Source organism: Salvelinus fontinalis, chromosome 34 (assembly GCF_029448725.1).
Source record: "Salvelinus fontinalis isolate EN_2023a chromosome 34, ASM2944872v1, whole genome shotgun sequence".
Classification (NCBI taxonomy): Eukaryota; Metazoa; Chordata; class Actinopteri; order Salmoniformes; family Salmonidae; genus Salvelinus; species Salvelinus fontinalis.
The window spans coordinates 32,091,898-32,107,386 of NC_074698.1; the positions used below are offsets into that span (position 1 = coordinate 32,091,898).

The 15,489-nt window shown below is 43.6% G+C and overlaps 1 protein-coding gene across 3 annotated transcripts in view; it reads left to right on the forward strand.

The window, feature by feature from the left end:
* Positions 1–15,489, forward strand: part of LOC129833738 (glucagon receptor-like) — a 73,586-nt gene that overhangs the window by 50,756 nt on the left and 7,341 nt on the right. For all 3 annotated transcript variants that reach the window (XM_055898526.1, XM_055898528.1, XM_055898527.1), the window contains exon 10: positions 382–451. In XM_055898526.1, the coding sequence (XP_055754501.1) occupies positions 382–451 (70 nt within the window). The remainder of the gene's footprint in view (positions 1–381; positions 452–15,489) is intronic.

Below are 15,489 nucleotides of genomic sequence, written 5' to 3' on the forward strand. Positions count from 1 at the left end.
GAACAAGTGTAGAAGTAGTTTGAGCTTTGTATACTGGGCCCTGTATATTCCCCTCTGTGTTGTGTTGAGTATACTGGGCCCTGTATGTTCCCCTCTGTGTTGTGTTGAGCCTTGTATACAGGGCCCTGTATGTTCCCCTCTGTGTTGTGTTGAGCCTTGTATACTGGGCCCTGTATGTTCCCCTTTGTGCTGTGTTGAGCCTTGTATACTGGGCCCTGTATGTTCCCCTTTGTGCTGTGTTGAGCCTTGTATACAGGGCCCCTAGACCACAACCCTGGGGAAGAGAGGTGCTGTCTGTATGTTAGCCTCAGTGTTTTTTTCCTCTGTTTGACAGGTGCTGTCTGTATGTTAGCCTCAGTGTTGTGTTCCTCTGTTCGACAGGTGCTGGGAGCAGAATATCAACATGCAGTACTGGTGGATCATACGGTCACCTATACTGCTAGCAGTTGTGGTAAGAACCCTTTTGGTTGGTCTCTTTCTAAAGACCTCCCTCCAACTTGATCTCTATATCTCTCTCTTTATCTCTCACTCTCTTTACATCACTCTCTCTCCATCTCTCCCCTCTCTCTCTCTCTCCCTCTCCTTCTCTCTCTGTCTCTCACTCTCTCTCTCGCCATCTCTCCCTCTCCTTCTCTCACTCTCTCTCTCTCTCTCTCCCTCTCCTTCTCTCTCTGTCTCTCACTCTCTCTCCCTCTCCTTCTCTCTCTCTCCCTCTCCTTCTCTCTCTGTCTCTCACTCTCTCTCTCGCCATCTCTCCCTCGCTCCTCCGGTCTCTCTCTCTTTACATCTCTCTCTCTCTCCTTCTCTCTCTCTCCTCTATGCCTCTCGCACTCTCTCTCACCATTTCTCCATCGCTCCCCCTCTCTCTCTCCCTCGCCCCCCCCCTCTCTCCCTCGCCCCCCCCCTCTCTCCCTGTACAACAGCATGATAATGATGATGATGAGGAGGATGACACGTTCAATGAATAAGTAATGATGAGGATGTTTTCCACTTTACCATGTCATGTCAGCTAAAGTGCAGGCTAGTTAAAACCTGTGTGTGTGCGTGCGTGCGTGCGTGCGTGCGTGCGTGCGTACGTGTGTACGTGCGCACAATTTTGTTTTCCTGCTGTCTTTACGATTACGTTTCCTAACCATTTTCACCCCAGCTGTCATACACATGTGTCTATAGTCCCAGTCAACAGTTTGGAAACATCTACTCATTCCAGGGCTTTCTCTTTATTTGTACTATTTTCTACATTGTAGAATAATAATGAAGACATCAAAACGATGAAATAACACAAGAAAATAGTTTTAAAAAATTAAGAAAAAACCCTTGAATGATGAGGTGTTTCCAAACGACTGGTACTGTATGTGGCAGTGGCATTTCGCCTTCCATTCATACAATAATCCATATTGAGGTACCTGCTCTATCACACATGAACACAGTGTGAATGGGTATTGGAAGTACATGAAGTACTGTATAGGCTACCATCGTTCAGACACTAGAGTGATGTTGGCATTCAACTTTTACTTTTAGTTTAGTTGTATTTGTTTACATAACAACACAACGTTTAAAGGTGTGCAGGTAAGGTTGGAAACCCACAAGGCTTACATGAAACACACAGAAACTAACAATATATATAAACTGCTCAAAAAAATAAAGGGAACACTTAAACAACACAATGTAACTCCAAGTCAATCACACTTCTGTGAAATCAAACTGTCCACTTAGGAAGCAACACTGATTGACAATAAATTTCACATGCTGTTGTGCAAATGGAATAGACAAAAGGTGGAAATTACAGGCAATTAGCAAGACACCCCCTAAAAAGGAGTGATTCTGCAGGTGGTGACCACAGACCACTTCTCAGTTTCCTATGCTTCCTGGCTGATGTTTTGGTCACTTTTGAATGCTGGCGGTGCTCTCATTCTAGTGGTAGCATGAGACGGAGTCTACAACCCACATAAGTGGCTCAGGTAGTGCAGTTCATCCAGGATGGCACATCAATGCGAGCTGTGGCAAAAAGGTTTGCTGTGTCTGTCAGCGTAGTGTCCAGAGCATGGAGGCGCTACCAGGAGACAGGCCAGTACATCAGGAGACGTGGAGGAGGCCGTAGGAGGGCAACAACCCAGCAGCAGGACCGCTACCTCCGCCTTTGTGCAAGGAGGTGCACTGCCAGCGCCCTGCAAAATGACCTCCAGCAGGCCACAAATGTGCATACATACATATATACACAACCGTTTGTTCATTCAGGTAAATGAAGCATAAAAAACACAGTTGATTCGTATCTGTCCTCCTACGTCTCCGTTTGGGTGTTTTCATTTGATGTCCTGCTCCACTACCACTGACCCTGATCTTAAACATTGGGGCGGCAGGGTAGCCTAGTGGTTAGAGCGTTGGACTAGTAACCGGAAGGTTGCAAGTTCAAATCCCCGAGCTGACAAGGTACAAATCTGTCGTTCTGCCCCTGAACAGGCAGTTAACCCACTGTTCCTAGGCCGTCATTGAAAATAAGAATTTGTTCTTAACTGACTTGCCTAGTTAAATAAAGGTAAAAAAAACTAAAACAAAAAAACATGGAGACAGTGTTGAAGGGTATGTCCTACCACAGACCCTGATCTTAAACATGGAGACAGTGTTGAAGGGTATCTCCTACCACTGACCCTGATCTTAAACATGAAGACAGTGTTGAAGGGTATCTCCTACCACAGACCCTGATCTTAAACATGGAGACAGTGTTGAAGGGTATCTCCTACCACTGACCCTGATCTTAAACATGAAGACAGTGTTGAAGGGTTTCTCCTACCACAGACCCTAATCTTAAACATGAAGACAGTGTTGAAGGGTACCTCCTACCACTGACCCTGATCTTAAACATGAAGACAGTGTTGAAGGGTATGTCCTACCACTGACCCTGATCTTAAACATGAAGACAGTGTTGACGGGTATCTCCTACCACTGACCCTGATCTTAAACATGAAGACAGTGTTGAAGGGTATGTCCTACCACTGACTCTGATCTTAAACATGAAGACAGTGTTGAAGGGTATCTCCTACCACTGACCCTGATCTTAAACATGAAGACAGTGTTGAAAGGTATGTCCGACCACTGACCCTGATCTTAAACATGAAGACAGTGTTGAAGGGTATCTCCTACCACTGACCCTGATCTTAAACATGAAGACAGTGTTGAAGGGTACCTCCTACCACAGACCTTAAACATGAAGACAGTGTTGAAGGGTATCTCCTACCACTGACCCTGATCTTAAACATGAAGACAGTGTTGAAGGGTACCTCCTACCACAGACCTTAAACATGAAGACAGTGTTGAAGGGTATCTCCTACCACTGACCCTGATCTTAAACATGAAGACAGTGTTGAAGGGTATGTCCTACCACTGACCCTGATCTTAAACATGAAGACAGTGTTGAAGGGTATGTCCTACCACTGACCCTGATCTTAAACATGAAGACAGTGTTGAAGGGTACCTCCTACCACAGACCTTAAACATGAAGACAGTGTTGAAGGGTATCTCCTACCACTGACCCTGATCTTAAACATGAAGACAGTGTTGAAGGGTACTTCCTACCACAGACCTTAAACATGAAGACAGTGTTGAAGGGTGTGTCCTACCACTGACCCTGATCTTAAACATGAAGACAGTGTTGAAGGGTATCTCCTACCACAGATCCTGATCTTAAACATGAAGACAGTGTTGAAGGGTATGTCCTACCACTGACCCTGATCTTAAACATGAAGACAGTGTTGAAGGGTACCTCCTACCACAGACCTTAAACATGAAGACAGTGTTGAAGGGTATCTCCTACCACTGACCCTGATCTTAAACATGAAGACAGTGTTGAAGGGTACCTCCTACCACAGACCTTAAACATGAAGACAGTGTTGAAGGGTATGTCCTACCACTGACCCTGATCTTAAACATGAAGACAGTGTTGAAGGGTATCTCCTACCACAGACCCTGATCTTAAACATGAAGACAGTGTTGAAGGGTATCTCCTACCACTGACCCTGATCTTAAACATGAAGACAGTGTTGAAGGATACCTCCTACCACAGACCTTAAAAATGAAGACAGTGTTGAAGGGTATGTCCTACCACTGACCCTGATCTTAAACATGAAGACAGTGTTGAAGGGTACCTCCTACCACAGACCTTAAACATGAAGACAGTGTTGAAGGGTATGTCCTACCACTGACCCTGATCTTAAACATGAAGACAGTGTTGAATGGTATCTCCTACCACTGACCCTGATCTTAAACATGAAGACAGTGTTGAAGGGTACCTCCTACCACAGACCTTAAACATGAAGACAGTGTTGAAGGGTATCTCCTACCACTGACCCTGATCTTAAACATGAAGACAGTGTTGAAGGGTACCTCCTACCACTGACCCTGATCTTAAACATGAAGACAGTGTTGAAGGGTATCTCCTACCACTGACCCTGATCTTAAACATGAAGACAGTGTTGAAGGGTATCTCCTACCACTGACCCTGATCTTAAACATGAAGACAGTGTTGAAGGGTATGTCCTACCACTGACCCTGATCTTAAACATGAAGACAGTGTTGAAGGGTACCTCCTACCACTGACCCTGATCTTAAACATGAAGACAGTGTTGAAGGGTATCTCCTACCACAGATCTTAAACATGAAGACAGTGTTGAAGGGTATCTCCTACCACTGACCCTGATCTTAAACATGAAGACAGTGTTGAAGGGTATCTCCTACCACAGATCTTAAACATGAAGACAGTGTTGAAGGGTTTATGAAGTAAAGTAAGTTGTCATCCTACAAAGAGCCTGAGTGATGAGTAGAATGTTGTCATTCAGTGTGTTCTCTGTACCCAGAATACAAGATGGCGCCGACAGACATGGTTGTCCTGTTCACAGCTCCGAGCCAACTAGAGTTTTTAATTATAAAAATGTTTGTGTTATTTCGGACATTATTCGCTCAGAACATTTCTTGCATTATTCTGATATTTCTTAATGGAAAAAAATACATAAATCAGTCCTGTATGGTTCATTTTGCGTCATATGACGCAGCATCATATGACGCAAAACATAGCATCATATGACGCAAAACGCAGAATCATATGATGCAAAATGTATCATATGGGGATGATTTATGTATTTTGAAAGTTACAGTACATATCTTGAAAACTTGATAGGTGACAAGCAAAACATGTTGGGACTATGTCAACAATGGACTAATGAAACAGATACCAAAAGATAGTGTTTTGGTGGACTTTCCCAAAATTCCCCGAGATCCTGGTTGGAACATTCCCAGAATCTGTCATGAATTGGTAGGAAATCCAGGAATCTTCCAACCAGGATTTTTGGAGAAAAAAAAGGGGATTTGGGGAAAGTTACCAGAATGTTGCACTTCTACATCAGACAGACTCCATACTAGCTAATGTAAGTCATGTCATCAGACAGACTCCATACTAGCTAATGTAAGTCATGTCATCAGACAGACTCCATACTAGCTAATGTAAGTCATGTCGGCAGACAGACTCCATACTAGCTAATGTAAGTCATGTCGACAGACAGACTCCATACTAGCTAATGTAAGTCATGTCGGCAGACAGACTCCATACTAGCTAATGTAAGTCATGTCGACAGACAGACTCCATACTAGCTAATGCAAGTCATGTCGACAGACAGACTCCATACTAGCTAATGTAAGTCATGTCGGCAGACAGACTCCATACTAGCTAATGTAAGTCATGTCGACAGACAGACTCCATACTAGCTAATGTAAGTCATGTCGACAGACAGACTCCATACTAGCTAATGTTAGTCATGTCATCAGACAGACTCCATACTAGCTAATGTAAGTCATGTCGACAGACAGACTCCATACTAGCTAATGTAAGTCATGTCGGCAGACAGACTCCATACTAGCTAATGTAAGTCATGTCGACAGACAGACTCCATACTAGCTAATGTAAGTCATGTCGACAGACAGACTCCATACTAGCTAATGTAAGTCATGTCGACAGACAGACTCCATACTAGCTAATGTTAGTCATGTCATCAGACAGACTCCATACTAGCTAATGTTAGTCATGTCGGCAGACAGACTCCATACTAGCTAATGTAAGTCATGTCGACAGACAGACTCCATACTAGCTAATGTAAGTCATGTCGACAGACAGACTCCATACTAGCTAATGTAAGTCATGTCGACAGACAGACTCCATACTAGCTAATGTAAGTCATGTCGACAGACAGACTCCATACTAGCTAATGTAAGTCATGTCGACAGACAGACTCCATACTAGCTAATGTAAGTCATGTCGACAGACAGACTCCATACTAGCTAATGTAAGTCATGTCGACAGACAGACTCCATACTAGCTAATGTAAGTCATGTCGACAGACAGACTCCATACTAGCTAATGTAAGTCATGTCGACAGACAGACTCCATACTAGCTAATGTAAGTCATGTCGACAGACAGACTCCATACTAGCTAATGTAAGTCATGTCGACAGACAGACTCCATACTAGCTAATGTAAGTCATGTCGGCAGACAGACTCCATACTAGCTAATGTAAGTCATGTCATCAGACAGACTCCATACTAGCTAATGTAAGTCATGTCATCAGACAGACTCCATACTAGCTAATGTAAGTCATGTCATCAGACAGACTCCATGCTAGCTAATGTAAGTCATGTCGGCAGACAGACTCCATACTAGCTAATGTAAGTCATGTCGGCAGACAGACTCCATACTAGCTAATGTAAGTCATGTCATCAGACAGACTCCATACTAGCTAATGTAAGTCATGTCGGCAGACAGACTCCATACTAGCTAATGTAAGTCATGTCGGCAGACAGACTCCATACTAGCTAATGTAAGTCATGTCATCAGACAGACTCCATACTAGCTTATGTAAGTCATGTCATCAGACAGACTCCATACTAGCTAATGTCAGTCATGTCATCAGACAGACTCCATACTAGCTAATGTAAGTCATGTCATCAGACAGACTCCATACTAGCTAATGTAAGTCATGTCATCAGACAGACTCCATACTAGCTAATGTAAGTCATGTCGGCAGACAGACTCCATACTAGTTAATGTAAGTCATGTCATCAGACAGACTCCATACTAGCTAATGTAAGTCATGTCATCAGACAGACTCCATAGTAGCTAATGTAAGTCATGTCGGCAGACAGACTCCATACTAGCTAATGTAAGTCATGTCGGTAGACAGACTCCATACTAGCTAATGTAAGTCATGTCATCAGACAGACTCCATACTAGCTAATGTAAGTCATGTCGGCAGACAGACTCCATACTAGCTAATGTAAGTCATGTCGGCAGACAGACTCCATACTAGCTAATGTAAGTCATGTCGGCAGACAGACTCCATACTAGCTAATGTAAGTCATGTCGGTAGACAGACTCCATACTAGCTAATGTAAGTCATGTCATCAGACAGACTCCATACTAGCTAATGTAAGTCATGTCATCAGACAGACTCCATACTAGCTAATGTCAGTCATGTCATCAGACAGACTCCATACTAGCTAATGTAAGTCATGTCATCAGACAGACTCCATACTAGCTAATGTCAGTCATGTCATCAGACAGACTCCATACTAGCTAATGTAAGTCATGTCGGTAGACAGACTCCATACTAGTTAATGTAAGTCATGTCATCAGACAGACTCCATACTAGCTAATGTAAGTCATGTCATCAGACAGACTCCATGCTAGCTAATGTAAGTCATGTCGACAGACAGACTCCATACTAGCTAATGTAAGTCATGTCATCAGACAGACTCCATACTAGCTAATGTAAGTCATGTCATCAGACAGACTCCATACTAGCAAATGTAAGTCATGTCATCAGACAGACTCCATACTAGCTAATGTAAGTCATGTCGACAGACAGACTCCATACTAGCTAATGTAAATCATGCCGGTAGACAGACTCCATACTAGCTAATGTAAGTCATGTCGGCAGACAGACTCCATACTAGCTAATGTTAGTCATGTCATCAGACAGACTCCATACTAGCTAATGTAAGTCATGTCGGCAGACAGACTCCATACTAGCTAATGTAAGTCATGTCGGCAGACAGACTCCATACTAGCTAATGTAAGTCATGTCGGTAGACAGACTCCATACTAGTTAATGTAAGTCATGTCATCAGACAGACTCCATACTAGCTAATGTAAGTCATGTCATCAGACAGACTCCATGCTAGCTAATGTAAGTCATGTCGACAGACAGACTCCATACTAGCTAATGTAAGTCATGTCATCAGACAGACTCCATACTAGCAAATGTAAGTCATGTCATCAGACAGACTCCATACTAGCTAATGTAAGTCATGTCGACAGACAGACTCCATACTAGCTAATGTAAATCATGCCGGTAGACAGACTCCATACTAGCTAATGTAAGTCATGTCGGCAGACAGACTCCATACTAGCTAATGTTAGTCATGTCATCAGACAGACTCCATACTAGCTAATGTAAGTCATGTCGGCAGACAGACTCCATACTAGCTAATGTAAGTCATGTCGGCAGACAGACTCCATACTAGCTAATGTAAGTCATGTCATCAGACAGACTCCATACTAGCTAATGTAAGTCATGTCGGCAGACAGACTCCATACTAGCTAATGTAAGTCATGTCGGCAGACAGACTCCATACTAGCTAATGTAAGTCATGTCGGCAGACAGACTCCATACTAGTAATGTAAGTCATGTCGGCAGACAGACTCCATACTAGCTAATGTAAGTCATGTCGGCAGACAGACTCCATACTAGCTAATGTAAGTCATGTCGGCAGACAGACTCCATACTAGCTAATGTAAGTCATGTCGGCAGACAGACTCCATACTAGCTAATGTAAGTCATGTCATCAGACAGACTCCATACTAGCTAATGTAAGTCATGTCATCAGACAGACTCCATACTAGCTAATGTAAGTCATGTCATCAGACAGACTCCATACTAGCTAATGTAAGTCATGTCGACAGACAGACTCCATACTAGCTAATGTAAATCATGCCGGTAGACAGACTCCATACTAGCTAATGTAAGTCATGTCGGCAGACAGACTCCATACTAGCTAATGTTAGTCATGTCATCAGACAGACTCCATACTAGCTAATGTAAGTCATGTCGGCAGACAGACTCCATACTAGCTAATGTAAGTCATGTCGGCAGACAGACTCCATACTAGCTAATGTAAGTCATGTCATCAGACAGACTCCATACTAGCTAATGTAAGTCATGTCGGCAGACAGACTCCATACTAGCTAATGTAAGTCATGTCATCAGACAGACTCCATACTAGCTAATGTAAGTCATGTCGACAGACAGACTCCATACTAGCTAATGTAAGTCATGTCGGCAGACAGACTCCATACTAGCTAATGTAAGTCATGTCGGCAGACAGACTCCATACTAGTAATGTAAGTCATGTCGGCAGACAGACTCCATACTAGCTAATGTAAGTCATGTCGGCAGACAGACTCCATACTAGCTAATGTAAGTCATGTCGGCAGACAGACTCCATACTAGCTAATGTAAGTCATGTCGGCAGACAGACTCCATACTAGCTAATGTAAGTCATGTCATCAGACAGACTCCATACTAGCTAATGTAAGTCATGTCATCAGACAGACTCCATACTAGCTAATGTAAGTCATGTCATCAGACAGACTCCATACTAGCTAATGTCAGTCACGTCAACCAAATGCATGCTTTTCAACCGTTCGCTGCCTGCACCCGCACGCCCGACTAGCATCACCACCCTGGACGGTTCCGACCTAGAATATGTGGACATCTATAAGTACCTAGGTGTCTGGCTAGACTGCAAACTCTCCTTCCAGACTCATATCAAACATCTCCAATCCAAAATCAAATCAAGAATCGGCTTTCTATTCCGCAACAAAGCCTCCTTCACTCACGCCGCCAAACTTACCCTAGTAAAACTGACTATCCTACCGATCCTCGACTTCGGCGATGTCATCTACAAAATAGCTTCCAACACTCTACTCAGCAAACTGGACGCAGTTTATCACAGTGCCATTCGTTTTGTTACTAAAGCACCTTATACGACCCACCACTGCGACCTGTATGCCCTAGTCGGCTGGCCCTCGCTACATGTTCGTCGTCAGACCCACTGGCTCCAGGTCATCTACAAGGCTATGCTAGGTAAAGTGCCGCCTTATCTCAGTTCACTGGTCACGATGGCTACACCCACCCGCAGCACGCGCTCCAGCAGGTGTATCTCACTGATCATCCCTAAAGCTAAAACCTCATTTGGACGCCTTTCCTTCCAGTTCTCTGCTGCCTGCGACTGGAACGAATTGCAAAAATCTCTGAAGTTGGAGACTTTTATCTCCCTCAACAACTTTAAAAATCTGCTATCCGAGCAGCTAACCGATCGCTGCAGCTGTACATAGTCCATCTGTAAACTACCCACCCAATTTACCTACCTCACCCCCCATACTGCTTTTATTTATTTACTTTTCTGCTCTTTTGCACACCAGTATCTCTTCTTGCACATGTTCATCTGATGATTTATCACTCCAGTGTTAATCTGCTAAATTGTAATTATTCGATTTATTGCCTACCTCATGCCTTTTGCACACATTGTATATAGATTCTCTTTTTTCTACCATGTTATTGACTTGTTTATTGTTTACTCCATGTGTAACTCTGTGTTGTCTGTTCACACTGCTATGCTTTATCTTGGCCAGGTCGCAGTTGCAAATGAGAACTTGTTCTCAACTAGCCTACCTGGTTAAATAAAGGTGAAATAAATAAAAAACGTCGGCAGACAGACTCCATACTAGCTAATGTAAGTCATGTCGGCAGACAGACTCCATACTAGTTAATGTCAGTCATGTCATCAGACAGACTCCATACTAGCTAATGTAAGTCATGTCGGCAGACAGACTCCATACTAGCTAATGTAAGTCATGTCGGCAGACAGACTCCATACTAGCTAATGTAAGTCATGTCGACAGACAGACTCCATACTAGCTAATGTAAGTCATGTCGACAGACAGACTCCATACTAGCTAATGTAAGTCATGTCGGCAGACAGACTCCATACTAGCTAATGTAAGTCATGTCGGCAGACAGACTCCATACTAGCTAATGTAAGTCATGTCGGTAGACAGACTCCATACTAGCTAATGTAAGTCATGTCATCAGACAGACTCCATACTAGCTAATGTCAGTCACGTCGGCAGACAGACTCCATACTAGCTAATGTAAGTCACGTCGACAGACAGACTCCATACTAGCTAATGTCAGTCACGTCGGCAGACAGACTCCATACTAGCTAATGTAAGTCATGTCGGCAGACAGACTCCATACTAGCTAATGTAAGTCATGTCGGCAGACAGACTCCATACTAGCTAATGTAAGTCATGTCGACATTCCTTCTCCGTATCTTATGGGGGTGTTTTGGTTTTGATGTCCCGACGCCACTTATCGACCCCCTACCACTCCAATGTGACCCTGGAGTTATTAATAGCCTACTCCTGGAAGGGCTGGGTGTCACGCCCTGGCCTTAGTTATCTTTGTTTTCTTTATTATTTTAGTTAGGTTAGGGTGTGACATAGGGGATGTATGTGTTTTGTATTGTCTAGGGGTTTTTGTATGTTTATGGAGCAGTGTCTAGGTGTATGTATGTCTATGGTTGCCTAGATTGGTTCTCAATTAGAGACAGCTGTCTATCGTTGTCTCTGAATGGGAGCCATATTTAGGCAGCCATAGTCATTAGGTAGTTTGTGGATGATTGTCTATGTGTAAGTTGCCAGTGTCTGCACTTATTGTTTGTATAGCTTCACGTTCGTCGGTTTGTTGTTTTGATTAGTTTGTATAGTGTTCGTTTCGTTTTCGTCTTCATTAATAAAGAAGATGTATTGCTATCACGCTGCGCCTTGGTCCTCCTCACTTAAATGTTACGACGAACGTGACACTGGGCTGGCTTTATATAAGAGTGAGATTCGTCACGGCAGTTGTCATATCAGACAGACTCTCCAAGTCAACATACCAGCTATAGTATGTCAGGATTCAACAGCCTATCTTTCTTCCATATCCGTTTGGGTGTATTTAGTTTGATGAAGTCCTGACCCAGTTCTACCCCCTGCTGCCCCGCCGTGACCGTAGTGTTAAGGAAAGGTCAGAACATGGGTTTATATAAGAGTGGGATTCGTCACGGCGACCGTCACATCAGGGCTGAATCCCAAAGGGCACCCCATCGACTATACCAGGGTTATTACACGTCTTCAGCCTGGGACCCAAATTAGAAACTCTGTGTATTCCTGGGACCCAAACTTTGGAAAATATGCAACTATACAGAAATATCGGTACATATGCTTAAAACAAATGCAATATAGACAAAAACAAATAACAATTAAATTAAATATTCATATAAATATATATTCATGTTTATTTCCCCCCATTAAAAACACACGTAATCTGTCTAGGTTGGACCTGTTGCTGCTAAATTACAATAAACCATTTTCATTCTGAACTGGAATAAACTGATCACATCACACAGATGAATAACAGAACACACACACACAGGGTTTATGATAGTGCAACCCTAAGTAACAGTACAGATGACAAATGACCAGGCCTACTGTACATCTTACTGTAGAAATAATTGTTGAAAGTTAAGAATACAAATAATGATTGTATTTTAACGGCAACAGTTCCAACCTAGACTAGTTTTCAACAATAATTTATACAGTAAGATGTACAGTTGTCCTGATCATATTTAATCTTCTTCTGTACTGTTACTAGGGTTGCATCAGTAGCTAGCTTGCTTTGGCTAACGTTAGCCTTTAGCTGTGTACAAGGCTAGGGGATTGTTAGCTATTAGCTGTGTACAAGGCTAGGGGAATGTTAGCTATTAGCTGTGTACAAGGCCATGGGATTGTTAGCTATTAGCTGAGTACAAGGCTAGGGGATTGTTTTGCTATTAGCTGTGTACAAGGCTAGGGGATTGTTAGCTATTAGCTGTGTACAAGACTAGGGTATTGTTAGCTATTAGCTGTGTACAAGGCTAGGGGATTGTTAGCTATTAGCTGTGTACAAGGCTAGGGGATTGTTAGCTATTAGCTGTGTACAAGGCTAGAGGATTGTTAACTATTAGCTGTGTACAAGGCCAGGGGATTGTTTGAAAGAGAAACTCACATCTAACTACTATGAGAGTCAGTTAGTACGCCCTTATTTCTGCTTATCATCACCTGTTATATAATTATAACAATGCCTTGCTAGCTGACTTACTTTTCCATTGTCGAAGCACTGTTTCCTGAAGCATTCTGCCCTGTTCTGAAAGAACTTCCTGGGTTTACCATCATGCTGTGGATGTTTGGTTAGGACGTTCGTTATGAGAGACTCATTACTAAACACTTACCCGCACAAAACACATTGTGGGCGCTCCTCGTTATAAGTTTGTTTTAAAGAGAGAGAAACTCATCACTGTATATGCGTTTCATGTCATGACAATTGAGCTCAGTCAGAACTTGTGGCAAGCATGAGTCCATTTCATGACAGCGGTAAGTGATGGCGAGTGAGAATGACAAGTCAGTGGCTGACAGCGCTGCATCGTGTGTGTCGCGGAGTGATCTTCATGAAAACTGCAGGGGGAAAAGTCCGCTAGACCACGAAGCACACGGGCATCTCCCTCTCACACTCCCACAGCTGCCAAACTGAGCAGAGACCGCTGCTAAGCAGAGAGCACAGATGCACTTGGCCAACTCAATTCCAGTAATTAATGAAATAATTATACATTTACTCTGACACGTCGTGACCCATACTTTAAGAAAGGCTGCACTATACAGTGCTTTGGGTCCTAATCAAAAGTAGTTCACTGTGTAGGGAACAGTGTGTTATTTGGAACACTGCCTGTGTGCGCCCCGAGTGGCGCAGCGGTCTAAGGCACTGGATCTCAGTGCTAGAGGTGTCACTACAGACACTGGTTCGATTCCAGGATGTATCACAACCGGTGGTGATTGGGAGTCCCATAGGGCGGTGCACAATTGGCCTACCGTCGTCTGGGTTTAGCCGGAATAGGCCGTCATTGAAAATAAGAATTTGTTCTTAACTGACTTGCCTTGTTAAATAAAGGTTAAATAAAATACACAGACACCCCGAGTTGAGTCGACATACTTTCCTAACATCAATCCTCTTCCTAAGTGGCTGTAGTTCCTGTACCTTACAGGAATTCCTGTGTTTGAGTTTTCACAGAGACAGAGGTGGTGAGGTCAGTTCCTGCTTTGCTGTTTCACGTAGCCCATGACAACACAGCGCCACTCCCTCACCTCTTTATCCCGGTCTGTTTGGTTTAGGACACTCGTTTGAGTCAACGTCAGTGGACATAGTTGTATCTGTTCACGTAGCTCTCAACATGCTAGCCTGGCGGTCCTAGATCTGTTTGGACTGTCTTGCCAACTCCTATTTAAACATGCTAGCCTGACGGTCCTAGATCTGTTTGGACTGTCTTGCCAACTCCTATTTAAACATGCTAGCCTGACGGTCCTAGATCTGTTTGGACTGTCGTGCCAACTCCTATTTAAACATGCTAGCCTGGCGGTCATAGATCTGTTTGGACTGTCTTGCCAACTCCTATTTAAACATGCTAGCCTGACGGTCCTACATCTGTTTGGACTGTCGTGCCAACTCCTATTTAAACATGCTAGCCTGGCGGTCCTACATCTGTTTGGACTGTCGTGCCAACTCCTATTTAAACATGCTAGCCTGACGGTCCTAGATCTGTTTGGACTGTCGTGCCAACTCCTATTTAAACATGCTAGCCTGACGGTCCTACATCTGTTTGGACTGTCGTGCCAACTCCTATTTAAACATGCTAGCCTGGCGGTCCTAGATCTGTTTGGACTGTCGTGCCAACTCCTATTTAAGCATGCTAGCCTGGCGGTCCTACATCTGTTTGGACTGTCGTGCCAACTCCTATTTAAACATGCTAGCCTGGCGGTCCTAGATCTGTTTGGACTGTCGTGCCAACTCCTATTTAAACATGCTAGCCTGGCGGTCCTAGATCTGTTTGGACTGTCGTGCCAACTCCTATTTAAACATGCTAGCCTGGCGGTCCTACATCTGTTTGGACTGTCGTGCCAACTCCTATTTAAACATGCTAGCCTGGCGGTCCTAGATCTGTTTGGACTGTCGTGCCAACTCCTATTTAAACATGCTAGCCATGACAAGGAGCATATGAGTTGACTAGACTGCAGCACTACATGTCTGTAACCAGGCTACGGTCTGGATTCAATCCCGTTAGCGGTAAATCAGTGTTATAGTGCGTTTGACATTTAAAGTTCATTTCCTACTGAGCCGACATATGCAGCGTTTACCGTTTACCGTGAATTCAGTCTCCGCAATCGTGGAAGCATTGCCTTTAAAAGGTGCATAGCCTACACTGCAAGGTCAGATTGATTCCCGCCCTAAGATTGTTTGGGATTTATTTTATTTAACCTT